Source organism: Oryctolagus cuniculus, chromosome 12 (assembly GCF_051225735.1).
Source record: "Oryctolagus cuniculus isolate XC-2025 breed Fujian yellow rabbit chromosome 12, ASM5122573v1, whole genome shotgun sequence".
In the NCBI taxonomy this organism is placed as follows: Eukaryota; Metazoa; Chordata; class Mammalia; order Lagomorpha; family Leporidae; genus Oryctolagus; species Oryctolagus cuniculus.
In genome coordinates this window covers 56,317,742-56,336,958 of record NC_142878.1, presented here as the reverse complement: position 1 = coordinate 56,336,958, position 19,217 = coordinate 56,317,742, and the positions used below count along the sequence as shown (strand labels likewise).

The window sequence follows — 19,217 nt, the reverse complement described above, 5'->3', positions numbered from 1 at the left end:
AGATCCTCCATCTGCTGGTGCATTCCCCCAAGTAGCCGCAACAACCAGGGCCAAGCCAGGCCGAAACCAGGAGCCAGAAGCTTCATATCGGCTCCCATATGTGTGGTAGAGGGTCCAAGCATGCAGGCCATCCTCGGCTGTTTTTCCCAAGCCATCATCAGGAAACTGGATCGGAAGTTGAGCGGCTGGGGCACAAACTGGTGCCCATACGGGGATACTGTCATTGCAGGTAGCAGATTTTTCTGCTATACCATGATGCCAGCCCCTCTTTTTTCTAAAAAACATATTTGAAAAGTAGAGAAAGAGCGAGCGAGAGAGAGAGAGAGACAAAGATCCTCTACCTCCTGTTTCACTCCTCAAGTTTCTACAACACTACAGCTGGGCAACTCCAAAACCAAAAGCCCAAAACTCAATCCTGGTCTCCCAGTATTGGTGGCAGAAACCTAAGCCTAGCAGGTAACTGGAATTGGAAACAGAAGCAGGACTCAAATCTAGGCACTCTGATATGAGATGTAGATATCCCAAGCACTATCTCAATCCCTACATCAAACATTTGCCCAGGACCAATACTTTATTAAGTATAGGAAATTAAGTGGAAGTAGTGTAAATAGGTAGCTGGACTTGAGCAGTTCCATTTAGTTCAAGTCCTATTTCTCAGACTTCCATGAGAGCCTAAGGGAGAAAGTTCCAAGAATACTTTTCCTTATCACCACTGTTCATTTCATCCAAGAATGCAGAGTTCTAAGCCGTAATAGTTTTATTCCCACTTGCTTCTCATTACTTCACATAAGAGATGCACATTACCCCAGAAATGATCACCAGGGTAATTTTGATAAAGTTGCTATAAAGTCCCATATGGAATCTGAAAGTTAACCTTTCCCCAGCCCTCTCAGCCTCATCTCACCCTTTCTCCCCTTAGAGATGAGCAAAAATGTATTTCCAACCTTATTTTTCTCTGCCCACTCATGATTCCAAATGAGTCATAGAGTTTTCTGCTAATGTGGAGCTGAGCAACAGAGCAGGCTTTGGTGATGCTGTGAAATGGCTGTGACATCTGCAGCAAAATGCCAGTCCAAGTGTTGTTCCCCAACTCCAGAGGAACACAGGGCCCAGTAATGACAGTTCTGGGTACTTACGTATTTATTCTGCTCCAACTGTGACTTGAAAAACAATGTAGCTTGAAAAAGAGATAATCCTACTCTGTTCTTCAGTTCATAGAGGTACAGTATCAGGGCAAAATGAGAATTGACAAAGAGAGGAGAACTTTGATTGGCTGTGGGAGGAAGAGGAATGGTTCTCTTCCATTGTTCTTCCCAAGGGCTACATGAAGTGTTCCTTCTCATTTTCTGTACCTTTCCAATGATCTAACAAGACATCCATAAATAGGAAATCTGTTGTCAATCATTGCATACTCCACAGAAGAAGAGAGACAGGTTGTGATTAGAGATGACACAGTCCTTCATTTCCCAGGGACACATTATGGAAGTCAGTGTCCAGGTCGCCTGAGTCCATACTTTTCATGACTGCATTTCATCAGTCAATCCCAGCCGGCGCCGCGGCTCACTAGGCTAATCCTCCGCCTTGCGGCACTGGCACACCAGGTTCTAGTCCCGGTCGGGGCGCCGGATTCTGTCCCAGTTGCCCCTCTTCCAGGCCAGCTCTCTGCTGTGGCCCGGGAGTGCAGTGGAGGATGGCCCAAGTGCTTGGGCCCTGCACCCCATGGGAGACCAGGATAAGTACCTGGCTCCTGCCATTGGATCGGCGCAGTGCACCAGCCACGGCGGCCATTGGAGAGTGAACCAACAGCAAAGGAAGACCTTTCTCTCTGTCTCTCTCTCTGTCCACTCTGCCTGTCAAAAAAAAAAAAAAAAAAAGTCGATGCCAACTATGTGTATGGTTCTGGGAAAGTAGAGTGTGTATGAACATGTATTCTTAGATACTCGGGCTTATATACAGGATGACTGATGGTTTAATGAGCTCTAAGAAGGTAGATGTCATCTGTTACAAAGTGAGTGGCCTGAGGGATAAAAGAGGTGGAAATATGGGTGGCAAATGTCATGAGCCTGTAATGCAGAAATGCTATACGAACTGATTGATCAAGGCTTCAGTCAACTGACCATCTCTATTATTTGTCACTTGGTGCTTTGCCAGCAGGGCTATTCATACTGTTATCTCCAATGCCCTAGAAGAACTTGGAGCATTTTCTTGCCCATCCAAAGACATAGATGAAGATAAGGTTTAATACTGTTATGCACTAGTTGTTCAAAACTAGATAAAATCTTCATTATGTGTGACAGTGGTCTATTAATTAGAAAATTGGATTGACCAAAATAGCTTATCACTAGCCAGTTTGCTTTTCTTCCAGACTCTGTTGGAATAATCAGTCAAAGAGAAAAGAGGTCCAACTCTGATGCAAGTCATCTGCCTAAATCACAAAGAGGTGGAGTTCTTTGTCACCATCTCTTTGAGAGATCTTCTGGGTGAAGGAAGTAGGAATTTAGAACCTAACTCGCTGGCCTTTGGACTCCAGCATACACTGGAATCACTTGGAGGGCTTGTTAAAGATTGCTGTGCCCTGCCCCTGGGGTTTCTAATTCAGTAGGTCTAGAGTGGGACCTGAGAATCTGCATTTGTAACAAGTGTCCAGGTAACGTTGCTGCTACTGGTGGGAGTACCCCACTTTGAGAACTACTGATTTAAAAGATGAAAAGACAATGTGTTCTAATGACTACCCCTTAACAGTCCTGTGTCCTGTCCTACTCTAATACGACTGAGGTGAGGATTTTTTTTCTAGGTAGCTAACTCAGCACAGTTCATTCTGTGGGTTTATTTTGTGGCATTTGAAATACAAGACACCTCCTGAATTGCAAGTGTTTGTTCCATTCAAGGACCAATTACTGTATATATAAATAACTTTTAAAGGTCATTCTTATGACTCCAGTGCAGCAACCTCCAGCAACTCTATTTTTCTTAGGCTAGGAAAAACGTTTCCATGATGATATATCCTCTGTGTGACATTTAAATGTACTTGTACACACACCTGAGCTTTCTCATTTGTAGTCTTAGAGCAAATAATCACAAACTTCAATTATACCTGAAGCAGTTGGTATTGTTCTGTAGGCAGAGTCTCAAAGTAAAAAGTTTGACTTCTCTGTTTTTAGTTATCTACTCTGAGAAGTCCATGTACAATTATTTTGTTTGGGAGGGTCTTTCCACATTCCCATGTTGTCACCCATGACCTTTATTGCTTTGTCGAAATCTACAGGATACACTTATTCTGCACAAGTGACCAGTATGGACAATGTACCTTATCTGACCCCTGTAATTGTCTTCTGTAAATCACAGCTTTCGTGCTGTTAGTACTTTTGCACTTTATAAATCTTAGAAAACACTGGTCCACTCCAAGGGAGAAGTATCTTTAGCCTTCTATCCACCCAAAGGCTATAAACAGCAACAGAAAATTGTCACTGGGGAAGTGCAAACCATCACTGCACCTGCGCCCTTGCAGAGAGTCTGCTCTGGGTTAACAGTTTGCAAAGCACTGCCCATCCCAATAGAACCACTGGTCCCAGATGAAGACTCCTTCTCCTCAAGACTTCTGGGGTTATTCTGCATCTCTGCTCCAAGCAATACAATCATGGGAGAAATCAAAGAAGTCCTTTTCCATTAGCCAATATTCATGAAGACCAAGGAATTTGGTGTGTCTGCTCCTATTAACCCTTCAATTCCTGTAGACCTAAAATCCAGAGAAGAGTGTCATGAAGCCAGCAGTAAGCATGAAGCAAAGGGTCTGTGGACATAACACCATCTGTCAAACAAAATTGCCTTTGAAGTCTTGTGTTTTGTCTTGGAAACCCATGAGAATCTGGCATTTTACTCCTGATATCAAAAATCATTTCCTGAACACTTCCAATGAAACTGACTTTCCTGTAAAATGTTCCATTTTTCATGTTTTCTTGGACTTCTAGCTTCAGGAGTGCCTGGTGCTTTGGCCTCAGTTTGAGAAATTTGATCTGAAGATGCAACACACTCACATGATAGACCGCCTGGGCCCAGACAGATTCTGTAGGAAGCAGGTAGATCCATCGAAGCAAACCCAAAGCTTTGGACGTGTGGTGCTGCTCAGAGCCATCCCACATCCTTCCCCTCTGTCTCGTGTTATCTTCTCACCTGTCAGGAACTTCCGATGCTTCTGGTCCTCCTGTCTTTCTGGAAAGAGTGCCTTTCCCTTAAGGGGAGCAGGACAGACAACCCCAGGATTCTTTCGCTCAGTTTCTTGTATCTGACAACCATCCCTTGTGTAATGTTCACCTCAGTTGCCACTTCATTCTGTCCATTCTTGTCCTGTGAGGTGACTTTAGTCATTCGGGTGAGGAAAAGTTGGGGAATTCATTCACTATCTTTATAAATAAGCCTTAAGAAACAAAAACACTTAAGTGATTGAAAGGAAATCAATCAAGGTATCTCACATCATTGATTATCTGTTATGAAGCCAGAGATCAATGCATGTGCATCCCCCCCCACCCCAAAAAAAATTTCAGCTGGGCGGGAAGTATTGTTGCTGATTCAACTGAAGCAATATTTGATCAGAGGGTTTTCTTTTCCCTTTCCAGACAGTACAGATATGATTCACGTGATAGAACCATGACTTGGCAACTACACACTGATCGGTCGCTTTTCTCTGCTTGTTAGTGCCTTTCCTGCAGTGGATATGTTCCTAAGGCCCAGAAAGCAAGTCAAGAGGAGAGGCCAAGAAACTGACTTTATTCCAAAGAAGTCATATGAGGTGTTTCTCGGCCATTTCTCCTTTGTGTTCAATGAACCATATGTTTAAGTGTTATATATAACCTTTTTTTAAAAAAATTATTTGACAGGCAGAGTTAGTGAAAGAGAGAGAGAAAGGTCTTCCTTCCATTGGTTCACTCCCTAAATGGCCACTACGGACGGCGCTGCGCTGATCTGAAGCCAGGAGCCAGGTGCTTCTTCCTGGTCTCCCATTTAGGTACAGGGGCTCAAGCACTTGGGCCATCTTCCACTGCCCTCCCAGGCCACAGCAGAGAGCTGGATTGGAAGAGGAGCAACCGGGACTAGTACCCAGCACCCATATGGGATGCCGGTACAACAGGCAGAGGATTAACCAAGTGAGCCATGGTGCCGGCCCCTATATATACCTTAATAGATGACACTGAGGAGATACATGGCCTGTGGATGCTGTGTTCTGCACGCAAAGAGCCGGGGTACAGTCTCTGCACCACTTTCAGGCTCAGTCCTGTGAGGCTCTGGCATGGAATTTTATATTTACAGGCCAGGGTGAGGATGGGGCAGAGGAGTGAAGGTTGCACCCATTGCTTTTGAATCACCATCGCTCTGTTGTTTCTGTGCTCTTTTGGTCAGTTCTGGGGATGCCAGACACAGTGGAAGAGATGTGCCCTGACATCCCCCAGCTGGAAGGCCTAATGAAGGAAATCAATGACCTGGCTGAGTCAGGGGCCCGCTACACGGAGATGCCTCATGTCATCGAGGTGATCTTGCCCATGCTCTGCAACTACCTGTCCTACTGGTGGGAGCGGGGCCCTGAGAACCTGTCCCCCAGCACAGGGCCCTGCTGCAGCAAGGTCACCTCTGAACACCTCAGTCTCATCCTGGGCAACATCTTGAAGATCATCAACAACAACCTGGGCATCGACGAGGCCTCCTGGATGAAGCGCATTGCAGGTACGAGTGCCTCTCCCCTCCATCCCTAGCCCGGGGACCACGGTGGTTGGATTTGCCTTGCATCTCTTTTGTTAAAGCAGAGGTGGTTCTGAGCAAGCTCTCTTCTGTCATTGCACCTTGCACCTCTGCGTGTCTCAGATGTTGAACAGTAGAAAGAATCAGTGTGTTCTGCAGAGCTTCCTGGAGCAAGTGCTTCCACCCAGCTCCCCTAGTAATCCAAGCCGTCCAGGCTCCGGGAACCCCTTTCTGATAGGTTCCAGCAGACTCCCAGTGATCACTGCTTGTTTGCTGTGGGTACTTAAGAACTCCATTTGCTCTCACAGTAATAATTGCACATATTTTTCTCGGTAAGTAGTCCTGTGTGTTTCCCAAATGTATAAAACTCACTCACACCAAGGCAGCACTGAAAAATCCCATTAAGAAACTTAACTCTACATTTGTATATCACTTTGTGCTAAGTCACTCCTTCATGTAGGTTCACAGTAGCAGCAGCTGTCTCTGTTTTTTCTTTCTTTTGCCTCCCTCCGAAACGTCTCGCATGCAGTAAGATCTTCATGCACGTTGCCAGCCAATTTTCACATCCTGAAACAACCTCAAGAAAGGACAGGCTTCAAAAATGAATAACCATACTTTTCTCAGTCAGGAATATTCAGTGTCCCCTCTTGTCAAACTGTAGTCTCAAGAGACGGATGCTAAGGCTAAGTCTTGGCATTTGATGAATCTACAATTTATCTGGTGGTAATAGTTTCCGCCATATCATCTCCTAGACCATGAAATACAGCGACTAGAGAGCTATTAACGCAACACTGGGTATTTATTGTCCTGGACAAGTGAATGAATCTCCTACTGCAAGAGCAGGGAAGAAAAGTCTCTGCCCCCAGCTTGTCTCAGAAATGAACTGTGATTGAAATTATAAATATTTTGGGTGCTGATGACTGCTGGGTAACATTGGCCTCTGTGGATGTGTGAGCCAATAGAGTTGATGTTCTCTTCTTACCCATTAGCCCTAGAATATTGTTAATCATAAGGCAGCTTGTATGAGCTCTAATTTCTAAATATGATTAAGGGAAAGAAGAAGATCAGAGAATCTGCTAGAGGAGCAGAGAAGAAAAATGCCACATCGCAGAGGTTGAGGGATGCTGAGTGCAGGCCTGTAGCTCCACACGGAAACCCAGATCTCAACCAGTCAGGCCACTGAATTCCTGGGGACTAAATAAAGTCAATTTTAAGTAGTGACCCCAAATCAGCCACATGAAGCCTAGCTGTTCTGATTACGGGTCCAAAGCAGAGCTGCACATTGATGAGAGCTGATTAGTCATAACTTCTTAGTTAATGCATTTCATCAGAAGTTCCCATAGTCTTCTTTTTCTAAATCCGTAAATCTGTATTCTTTTGTAAAAGTAAAAAATAAGGGAAAGTGAGATTAAAAAGAAAAACAACTGGAATATAGGTTGTTTGCATTTGAAGTGTCCTAAGCTAAAAACATATTTGCATATATGTTGTCAATGATTCGTGTCTTCAAGTCATTTTATTTCACTTATTTTTTTTTCCTTTATTTACTCTTTTACCTTTGCTCCTTGATCTTTTTAAAGATAAGAATCAAGGGTGGGCATTTCTCCACAGCAGTTTCAGACACTGCTTAGGATGTCCACTTCCCAAATCAGAGTGCCTGGGAAGAAGTCCCGCCTCCACTTCTGCTTCCGATCCATTTCCTGATAATGCCCTTGCCACCCATGTGGGAGACTCAGATGGAGCTCCTGACTTCAGACTGGCCCCTCTCTGTCATGGGTATTTGAAGAGTGCATCAGCAAATGGAAGATTTTTTTACTTTTCTTTCTAACTACGCCACTCTGCCTTTCAAATAAATAAAAATGAGAATGAGTAAATATCTTAAAAATAGATAAAAATCAGAATAACTGTCCCTTTGTAATCAGATATCAATATCTAATCAATAGGTCATAAGAAAGAGGATAAGACATGGAGGCTTTTATCTTTCTGTTTAAGAAGGCCAAATTCGTAGCCGCACTGATTGAATCTTTCTGCTTTTCAGCTTCAACGATCACCCCAACTTCTCTCTGTTCACGTATAGCTGATTTATCTGCCTCCCTCAGGGCCCACAGGAGCATCCAGGCAGCACATTGGCAGTTTTCAAGTTGAGGGCTGAAAACTGGGGTTGGGTTAATATGCTTTTAACAACAGATTTTTCCTTAAGATAACCAGAGAGTGTATATTGTTGGCTCAGCTCTGTCCTGGCTATTATGAATAAAAAACCTCCCTCTGTTTATAATCTAGCTAGTGAGCCAAAACCACCATGGATGTATATAAGGTGATACTAGGTAGTCTGTTAGGAAGAGCTAAGAGGTGCAGCATAGGCCATGCATGCATGCAGAATTCAGGAGCGGCAGGGGCTTCGCATGCCCTGGAGGAGTGAAGCGGGACGTGGATCTTCTCCCTGAGCAGCCTGTGCTGTGGCTTTGTGAGAGGGAAGCACAGTGGGGAGATTGGAGGAGGGAAAGGGAACACACGTCATCCTGAGTTGATGGTCCCCCAGCCTCACCTTTCACCATCGCTTTTTCACTCTGGTTGATTGCCATAATATAAGAAATGAGGGGAGGCCCTTTGTGTGCACACAGTGTACGCCCAGCCGATCATCAGCAAAGCGAGGCCAGACCTGCTGAGAAGCCACTTCATCCCAACTCTGGAGAAGCTGAAGAAGAAGGCCGTCAAGACCGTGCAGGAGGAGGAGCAGCTGAAAGCCGATGGCAAAGGAGACACCCAGGAGGCAGAGCTGCTCATCCTGGATGAGTTTGCCATCCTCTGCAGAGATCTCTATGCCTTCTACCCCATGCTGATCCGCTATGTGGACAACAACAGGTAGGGATGAGACCTCTGGCAGCCTGCCTGCCCTTCTCTGGCCTAAATTTGAGCAACTTAATAGGATGAAAGATGGTGTTGGGTTGTGTTAACGGTGAAACAAAGGAAGGTCACAACTGCCACCCCCAGTCTCCTCTCTGCCCCGAGTAATCTCTGGAGTAGGCCCTGCGGGCAGTGCTTTGCTTGAGCAACTATTCTGTCTGGTGTGCGGGATGGCACCCTCCTCAATCCTCACAGGCTACCACAGATAAGAGGGAGTTGGTCAAATAAGAGCAGCACTGACCCACTGCTGCCCTCTGTTGTTCACTCACACAGTTGTCCAATGGATATTGCTTGATTGTACATCAGACACTTCTCTAGGCACTGGGGAACAGGAAAGAACAAAACAGACAAGCTCTCTGGAGGGAGCATTTATTATGTAGGTTGGGGAGCATAAATAATGCATAAAATCTGTAATATAGAGCAGCACAAAGGGAATATGAAGGATGGGAGGAGTCATAGCTTTTCAATACATGTTACTGAGAAAGCAACATTGAAGCAAAGACCTGAAGGAAGTGAGATTGAGAAGCATCAAGGTCTGGGGCAAGGATGTGGCAGGACGCGGGCACATCTGATATCAGCCCTGAGAAGGGAGCATGGTCAGCATGTTCTAGGAATCCCAAGGAGGCCAGTGTCTCTGGAGCAGAGTGAAGGATGGAAGTGCAGCAGGGGTTGCTGGAGAACGAGGCCAGGAGAACAGGGCCTTGGAGACCACTGGGAGAATGCTAGCATTTACTCTGAGTGACATAAGAAACCAGTGGCGGTTTTGGGCAAATCTGTGATGTGATCAGATTCATTCTTTGAGCCTTGTAGTGAGGAGTAGGGACAGATAAGGAGGTGAGAAGGCCAACTGGGAGGATCCCCAATTTCCAGGCCAGAGATGCCAGACATCTGTAGAGAAAGGAAGCAGACCAGCTGTGCCACGGGCTGCAGGGAGAGAGGAAGGGATGCGAAGGAACTGCTTAACGGGATTGTTATTTTAAGGTGATAGAGATGATCTGAAACTAGGTAGTGATTGTGGTTGCACAACATTGTAAACATACTAAATGTCCTTGATGGTAAATTTTATATTTTATGCATTTTACAGTGACTTAAAAAATGGTTGATAGTGGCTGAGGCCAGGATGGTGGCAATGAAGGCTGGCACAAGTTGTCAGATCCTGGAGGATATTTTGAAAGTCAAACCCTTGAGATTACCAGATTGTGAATGAGAGAAGAGGAAAGAAAAAGGTGATTTCAGGAGTTTTGCCCTAAGCATATAAAAAAAAATGAAGCTCTCAACAACTGAGTTGTGAGAGATTGTGGGCACAGCACATTTACTTTCAGAATGTTTCAGATATGTTCAGTTCAGTTACCTATTCAATACAAAAATGAAAATATTAAATGAGTCATTGAATATACATATAAGTCCAGGCTTCAAGAGAGAGCTCTGGGGTAGACATTTGGATTTTGAAAGTCATGAATACATTGGGAAAGTAGTCTTTAAAGATCATGAGATTTGACCATATAAATAGAGGATTGAAGGAGAGACAGAAGAGTTCCAAGGACTATACCCTGTGCTCTCCAACACCAAGCTTTCAGGAGAAGGGGAGTCAGCAGATGAGACTGAGAGAGAACAACCAGAGGAAAATCAAAGACTGTGTCATGGGTGCCAACTTCACAAAGGATTTCCGGGAGGAAAGAGTGACCGGTTCTCGAGTTATTCAAATGCCCTTGGCCAATAAAGTGAGGACTGACACTGGGCATTTGGATTTAGCAGCATAGAGGTTATTGGTGACCTTGATAATATCAATCTCAGTAATGAAGATGAAAGCCACTTTGAAGTCCGTTAGAATGGGAGAAAAGAACTTGGAAAAAGCAATACAGGCAATTTGTTCAAGTTATAAAGAGGAACAGAGAAATAGAGTGCTGACAGGATGCAGAAGAAAGGTTAAATGAGAGAGTTTTTCAGATGGGACACTTGTCAGCTTGTTTCTTTGCTATTGGACATGATCCAATAGGGAGGGAAAGAATTCGATAATTAAGAGAGAAAAATTCTAAAACATATCATATCCTTCAGCAGGCAGAGTAAGCCTTAGCTCATCTACAGCAACAGGCAGGAGGGCAGAGAGTATGGGTGCTGATTTGGTGGGTACACATATACATACACCTGTATCCAGATGAATAGAATGAGAGATACATTGATAGAGATGAGAGTCTGTAGAAGTCCTTTTCTGATGGCTTCCATTTTCTCCATGAAGTTAGAAGTAAGATCATCAGCTGAAAGTGAAGATGAGGGGAAGGTGCTTAGAGGTTTGAGATATAAAGAAAAATCATGAAATAGTTGCCCAAGAAAGTAGAAGGGTAGATGGAGTGGGAGATGTGATTATCAGGAAGTTTTCAGAGCCTCACCTAAGACATGTTGTCATGAATTGAAAGTGAGACCCATCTGCATGTGGTCTTTTTTACCTCGGCAAATTTAGCTGCCAGGTATAGGCTCAGGATAGAAAGAGAGCTGAATTTAAGCATGGTTTGGGTTTTGTAGCATGTAACAAAAATGGGCTAGGGAGCTGCAGGTGTATTTATGAGGGTAATTATAAAGATTTATCGTGGAATTTAAACTGGATGATGAGAGGAGGGAAGACATAGGAGGGTAACATCATGAATGGGCAAAGGATCAGAGGATTATGGGTTTCAGGTAGTGGTCAAAGAATGAGATGCATAAACAATAATAAGGAGTTGGAGGAGGTTGCAGTTATTGGTAGTGACCATGGGATTGTGTATTGAGGCAGATGGAGGCCAAGATCGTTAGATAAGAGAATAATGAGCTGAAAGCCATGGTATAGAAAGATTATGAACATACATACTGAAATCAATTAAGACCAGTGGTGTATTAGGGAGAATATCAGTCAGAGAGGAACTAAAGCATGAATAAATGAAGGGGGAGTGTCTGTGATTAGTCAGCAGTCTACTATAGAGACTGGTGAAATTCAAACCCATTAGGCACCCCTTGATGTCTCTGTGCTGACATTTGGACCTCAGGAGAGATGGGAAAGGGCATAAGATGCTGAGCTTGTTCTAACGTGGAGCTTCCTTTCCCCATCTTCAGTCCTTCACGGTGATCACCTAAAATCCCTATTCCTCCCCTGCCCCTTGCTTTCAGCCCTCACTGACCCCACACACCTCTTCTTTCCTCCTAACGGTCACTTTCCTGGGGCCTCGCTCTACCTGGCTGGGGCCGCATGTCTAAGCAGCATCACTCCTGTTCTGCCAAACTTCAAAGGTTGAAAGGTACATATGTCATAATTAGACAAGTTAATTCATATAATGCCAGAATTTTCTCTATAATTCATTCTTTCTTCAAGTATAATATGTTCATTTGGAGCATGAAATTTAATTGAACCATTGAAAATAATTCAACAGTTATTTGAGAAATATCAACCAAACACATGCCATTTTTCCACACAAATTCTCCATCACTGTGGGTGTCCAACAGACTAAGTGAACTTGGACATCAATTACTCAGAGTTAGTGCAGACCGCACAGTTCAATGTCTCAGTCCCACAAGACTGCTCCCACTTCAGACAACAGCCACAAATAGGATGCCCAGAGTATACACATTTCAGCTGCATCAATTAAAAGTTCAGTCCATGAGCCCATCCTCAGTACAACTTGTAAAACTCAGGAAAGCACTTGACCTATGATTACTGATTTATTTGAAAGAATGAAACTCTGGAACATCCAAATGGCCGAGATGCATGGGGAAATTTAAGGATGTGGGATGCTCACAGCTTCTGTCCCCTGCCCCTGGTGCATCACTCTGCCAGCATATGGATGTCCTCACCAACCTGGAAGCTGCAGGACTTTGACTATTTACAGTGTTCATCATTTAAGCATGATTAATAAATCGCTGGCCACTGATTATTGAGTTGAACTGAATCTTCAGTCCTCATCACATTCCCATAGGTAGGATGTGTTACTGAAAGTTCCAAACCTCTAATCTGGTTCCAGTTAGAACCAGAAAGCTCTAATCTTTCTGGTGACTAGCCCAGAAGTTATCTAGCCCTCACCCCCAGTCCAAGGGCCACCTCATTAGCATACACTTAAGTGTGGTCAAAGGGGCTCATTATGAGAAACAGAAGATACTTCTACTACTACTCAGGAAATTCCAAGAATTTTAGGAGCTCTGCACCAGGAACAAAAGGTAATGACCAAATACATATTTTTATTATACCATACTCTCTTAAAGTTTAAAGACCTAAATATAAATTAGGGAATATTTAATTTTAAGATAACTATCATAGGGGTTAATGTTGTGATGCAGCAGGTTAACCCACCACTTGGGACACCTGAGTCACATATTGGAGTGATGGTTCAAGTCCTAGTACTCCATTTCCAACCCAGCTTCCTGCTAATGTGCCTGGGAGGCAGCAGATATGGCCCAAGTACTTGGGTTCTTGCTCCCAATGTGGGAGACCAAGATGGAGTTTCTAGCTTTGGCCCCAGCTGTTGTGGGGACTTGGGAAGTGAAACACTGGATGGAAGATATCACTCTCTGTCTCTGTATCAGTCTCTGTCTCTCTCTCTTCCTCTCTCTCTCCCTTTCAAATAAATAAGTCAACTTTTTAAAAAAAAAAAAAAAAAGATAACCATTATAGTTATCAAAGGAATATAATAATATTTGAGGAAACACTGCCAACTTTTCAGGTGATATCCCATTTTGTCATAGACAGGAAATAGGCCTACATGTACCCCTTTTACCACGTATTTTATGTCAATTGTTCTTACATCTCTGTGGGTGCCATTGTGTGTATGCACACATTTCCTTCCCTACCTGTGGAAAGTATTCTCACTTTAGCAAAAGAAGCCTGCTTTGAGGGTCGTTAGTTTAGTCATTTCCGATAACATAATTATGTTAGCAATTTAGAAAAGAAATCGTCAGAGTTTGAGGTGAAAATGAAAAATAGGTAAGTTGCTCCTAGAATAGTTCTTTAATTGCATTTGTCACTATCTATGATCGAGATTCAAGAAAGAGTATGTTCTGCTTATACAGTATTTGACAGTTGCTAAAAATGGCAATGTCAGAGAGTCTGAGATTATCATTAATTCATTCGCCCCCACTTTTCAGTTCTTCCCCAAGAATCATAGCCATATGAGCCCTGCTTTGAGGGCTTATAAATGCATGCTTCCAGCTTGAGTTCTTCAATGCCCTTTCTTCATATGAAAGTATTAACTGGGAATCACAAGGTCACCTCATTTACCTCCAACTAGTTGAATTACCCCTTCCTTTTTCCTAGATAACAATTTCCTGCCTGTTTACCATAGCCACTATGGGTAGCAGAGGGCTGAAGGTAACAGGGATAACATCGTATGCATTCTCTTTCTAGTTTCAGATAGCTCCAACCATCTTGAGCTCAAATCTGTGTCCTGATAAGGGCTCTAATTTTGCTCTCTAGGGCCACACAAAAATTGTTCTACTCTGTCTTGTGGCAGCTCTTTAAATATTAAACAGAGTCACCTTATTCTTGTCTCCTCCTTGTTTTTCCTCAACATGCTAAGCCTTTATAGCCTTGTCATCCCTGTCATGACAGTGTTTAAAATTTCCCTGTTGTCTGGAACATCCTTCCCAAGAGAAGCTTTTGTCGAAGCTTTTGTTGATCTGTGTTTACCTTGAAGCTGACCCAGAATAAGCAAGAACTCCAGATCTGAGCAAAGGAAATCAGCTTTCTAGCTCCTTATGCCAGGAGTTATAAAGATTATATAAATCTATTTATAGGAGGCAAAGGCTTCTTAGCCTCATTTCTGGAAATCAGAAACATGTGGAACATAGAAATTAATTTCAAATAGTGTGAGTTTTGGTGGAAACCCTGTCTTGAACTGTTGAAGAAACTCAGTAAAGCCTGTACATAACAACCTCAAACCGAATTCCCTACAGGAGACTTTGTAACAAGGCTGAGAAAGCTCTTACCTAAGGCAAGCAGCCAGATTGTGAATGCAGGACCAACCATTACTTTACTTTTTTTCGAAACCTGATAACTTGGCTGGTTAAAGATGGAAGTCTGAGCCTCCTTACTCTTGCCATCACCCAAGATGCCATTCCTATTCTTCCTGTTTAGCTTGCTTCTACTATCACATCCATATGGCAGATTGCCAGGTCATTATCTCTAAACCTAACCTCCTTTTCTGCCTACAGCCTTGAATTTTCCAACTGACTTTTGAGAAGCAGGTAGTGCAGATGATAAAAGAAACCCCATAGATCAACAAAGCATCTCAAAAAGCATCAAGTACCTAAATATTAACAAGGATGGTGAACCCCGTGAAGGGGTAGGAGCAGGAAGGAGAAGAGCATCGCTTAGGGAAGAGAAGGTGTGGGCCAACAGGATAGTGGTGGAGTCGAGATCTCCTGCTTCCTGGAAGTACCAGCTTGGTTTGCTAGAGGAAGAGTTGCAGAGAGTTTGTTTTCCTGGAGGAAAATATTTAATGAGATGTTCTCCACATTCATCTCTCTGCTCTTGAAGAAATAACCACTGAAGATAAGAGTGAAGATTTAACACTTAGAAAAAGAATGGGGTAGAAAAAGAGGATTCTGAGGTGGAGCAAGATAGAAGCTGGATAAGATTACCCACTGATCATCTCTCAAGAGAGACATCACTTTGACCAGGTGTTCAAATACTGATTTCCCTTTAAAAGAGCTGGGAAGCAAACAAGAGACAATAAAGCCTGGTTTTAGTATAAAAATGAAGGAACGAAAGAGTTACCCACATCATCCCTCATTCAGTTCCAAGCAGCACAGTATAGAGATACATCCTTCTGTTTGGGAGAGGGAGAGAATGAAGTCCAGGCTTCGTACCAGGCCTACCATAGTGAGACCCAGTAGCACTGTGGTCGTGCTCCCAGGCCAGTCCTTGTGGACTAAGACTCTGGAACTGTTATCTGGGCAGCCAAGGGACTGCCTCTACCACCCTTACCTCCCGACCTTGGACAGCACAGTGTGGGAGAAGATCCCACCCACTAGGGAGTGGGGCAGATAAGCACAAGACTAGATGTTGCAAAGCATCAAGATATGTGATGACCTTATAAATAAGGGAACTAAGCACAGAGCATCTGCTATTTTATTTCTCAAGATCAACCCTAAACCAAGAAAAAGTTTGCTCAGTGGTAATGAAAGAGTAGTTTTTTTTTTTTTTAAAAAAAAGGAAATTAACAAATCATTAATTAGACTAACCAAAAGAAGACTCAAGTAAATAAAATCAGAGATGAAAAAGGCATTTCAACCATAACAGAAAAATACAAAAACTCATTAGGGACTATTATGAATAACTACGCATCAACAAATTTAAAAACCTGGAAGAAATAATTTGTAGACATGTATGACATACCGAGACTGATGCATGAAGACATAGAAAACCGGAACAAGCCAATAACAAGTAATGAGATTGAGTTAAGACTAAAAAAGTCTCCTACCGGGGCAGGTATTTGGCCTACCAGTTAAGATGCCTGCATCCATCTCATAGTGTCTGGATTTGATACCTGCTTCTGGCTCTTTGATCCAATTTTCTGCTAACACAGGCCCTGGGAAAGGACCAGCGATACTTCAAGTAACTGGATTCCTGCCGCCTGTGTGGGAGAACCAGATTGAGTTCCTGGCTCCTGGCTTCAGCACCCTGAATGCTGTGGCCATTTAGGGGTGAACCAGCAGTTGAGAATTTCCCTCTCTATCCCTCCCTCCCTCCTGTTCTCCCTTCCTCTCAAATTAATAAATATTTTTAAGTATCCCAACAAAGCAAAGCCCAGGACTGAGTTAATTCATTGCTGCATTTTACCAATATTTTAATGAAAATATAATGCCAGTGTTTTTTTTTCCAAACTATTCTAAAGTATTGAAAGAGAAGAAACTCTCCCAAACTCATTCCACAAAGCCAGCATTATCCTAATACAAAACCACAAAAAGACATAAATATATGAGACCAATATCCCTAGAGAACCTAGATGCAAAAAAAAAAAATCTCAAATTGAATCCAAAAGCACATAAAAAAGATAATAGAGCATGACCAGGTGGGCTTATCCCAGGGATGCAAGGATGGTTCAATATAAATAAATTCAATAATCATAATACATCACATCAACAGAATGATAAAAGCCATATGATCATATCAATAGATGCAGAAAAATCATTTGATAAAATTCATTCCTTCATGATAAAAACCCTCAAAAGTTACATAGAATGACATACTTCAACACAATAATGGCTATATATATGACAGACCCATAGCAAGCATCATACTTAATGAAAAAATTTCTTAATGAAATTGTTTTCATTAAAATCAGAAGCAAGACAAGGCATTTCACCATTCTTAGGCAGTATAATATTTGAAGTCTTAGCCACCTCAATCAGATAACAGTATGAAATAAACGGCATTCAAATTGAAAAGGAGATCAGGTTATCCCTGTTTGCAGACAACATGATCTTATTATACTGAATCCTAGGGGACTGGCACTGTGGATTAGCTTATAGCCCCAGCAACTTATATGAGCACCAGTCCAAGTCCTAATTGATCCACTTCTTCCCAGGGATGTGGAGTCCCATGACAAGTTTTAAAACTGTACCCTTAAAGTAAGTCCATAGGACTGTATGCAGAACCATACAGCTTTACAGTTACAAATTTCCTCCTCCATCTGCCCTCTCTTATTCCCCCTATTATTTTTTACTGGGATATATTTTTAATTGACTTTATATACATATGATTAACTATGTTAAATAAAGAGTTCAACATATAGTATGAAAAGAAAAAAAATTTAAAAACTGTTCCTTGACAGTCAAGATGAGGGTTGTTCAAATCTTTGTTTCTCAAAGTATCAATTTCACTTCTACAGCTTTTGTTTTAGGTGAGCTATTAATTCTCACAGATCAGGGAGAACATATAGTATTTGTCCCTTTGGCACTGACTTATTTCACTAAGTATGAAGTTTTCCAGATTGATCCATTTTGTTGCAAATGACTGGATTTCATTTATTTTTACTGCTGTGTAGTATTCCATAGTGTACATATCCCATAATTTCTTTATCCAGTCTTCAGTTGATGGGCATTTAGGTTGATTCCATGTCTTAGCTTTTGTGAATCGAGCTGCAATAAACATGGAGGTGCAGACAGCTCTCTTATTTGCTGATTTCATTTCCCTCGGGTAAATTCCCAGGAATGGGATGGTTGGGTCATATGGTAGGTCTGTATTCAGGTTTCTGAGTTATCTCCATAGTGTCTTCCATAGTGGCTTTAGCAGTTTACATTCCCACCAACAGTGGATTAGGGTACCCCTTTCCCCATCCTCTCCAGTATTTTGTTGATTACTGTATGAGAGCCATTCTAACTGGGGTGAGGTGAAATCTCATTTTGGTTTAGATTTACATTTCCCTGACAACCAGTCTGAGCCTGAGCATTTTTTCAAGTGTCTGTTGGCCATTTGGATTTCCTTTTTTGAAAAATGTCTGTTTTGGGCCGGTGCCGTGGATCAATAGGCTAATCCCCCGCCTTGCAGCACCAGCACACCGGGTTCTAGTCCCAGTCGGGGCGCTGGATTCTGTCCCAGTTGCCCCTCTTCCAGGCCAGCTCTCTGCTGTGGCCTGGGAGTGCAGTGGAGGATGGCCCAAGTGCTTGGGCCCTGTACCCGCATGGGAGACCAGGAAAAGCACCTGGCTCCTGGCTTTGGATCAGCGCGATGCACCAGCCACAGCGCGCTGGCCGCGGCAGCCATTGGAGGGTGAACCAATGGCAAAAAGGAAGACCTTTCTCTCTGTCTCTCTCTCTCTCACTGTCCACTCTGCCTGTCAAAAAAAATGTCTGTTTAAGTCCTTTTTCCCTCTCTTAACTGGGTTGTTTGTTTTGTTACTGTGGAGTATCTAGATCTCTTTGTAGATTCTAGTTATTAATTCTTTATCAGTTGTGTAGTTTGCAGATAATTTCTCCCATTCTGTCAGTTGCCTCTTCACTTTCCTGAGTGTTTATTTTGCAGTACAGAAGCTTCTCAATTTGAAGTAATCCCATTTGTTAATTTTGTCTTTGACTGCCATTGCCTCTGGGAACTTTTCCAGGGATTCTTTGCCTGTGCCAATGTCTTGCAGGGTTTCCCCAATGTTCTCAATTAATTTGATAGTGTCGAGGCATAGATTTAGATCTTTAACCCATGTTGAGTGGATTTTTGTGTAAGGTAGGGGTCTTGCTTAATAATTCCACATATGGAAATTGAGTTATCCCAGCATCATTTGTTGAAGAGACTGTCCTTGCTCCAGGGATTGGTTTAGCTCCTTTGTCAAATATAAGTTGGTAGTAGATATTTAGATTGATTTCTGAGGTTTCTATTTTGTTCTATTGGTCTATCCATCTGTTTTTGTACCTGTACCTGGCTGTTTTGATTACAACTGCCCTGTAGTATTTCCTGAAATCTGGTATTGTGATGCCTCCGGCTTTGTGTTGTATAAGATTGCTTTGGCTATTCAAGGTCTCCTGTGCCTTCATATGAATTTCAGCATCATTTTTTCTAGATCTGAGAAGAATGTCTTTGGTATTTTGATTTCTATCACATTGTATCTATAAATTGCTTTTGGAAGAGTAGACAT

At 42.7% G+C, this 19,217-nt stretch overlaps 1 protein-coding gene across 12 annotated transcripts in view; it reads left to right on the top strand.

Annotated features, from left to right (window-relative positions):
• RYR3 (ryanodine receptor 3) overlaps positions 1 to 19,217 on the top strand; it is a 582,715-nt gene that overhangs the window by 493,567 nt on the left and 69,931 nt on the right. For all 12 annotated transcript variants that reach the window (XR_016217200.1, XM_089309149.1, XM_070053265.2 and 9 more), the window contains 2 exon segments: positions 5,395 to 5,715; positions 8,349 to 8,589. Coding sequence is in view for 11 of the 12 variants with exons in the window: in XM_089309149.1 (XP_089165275.1) it covers positions 5,395 to 5,715; positions 8,349 to 8,589 (562 nt within the window). In the remaining variant the exon portion in view is untranslated.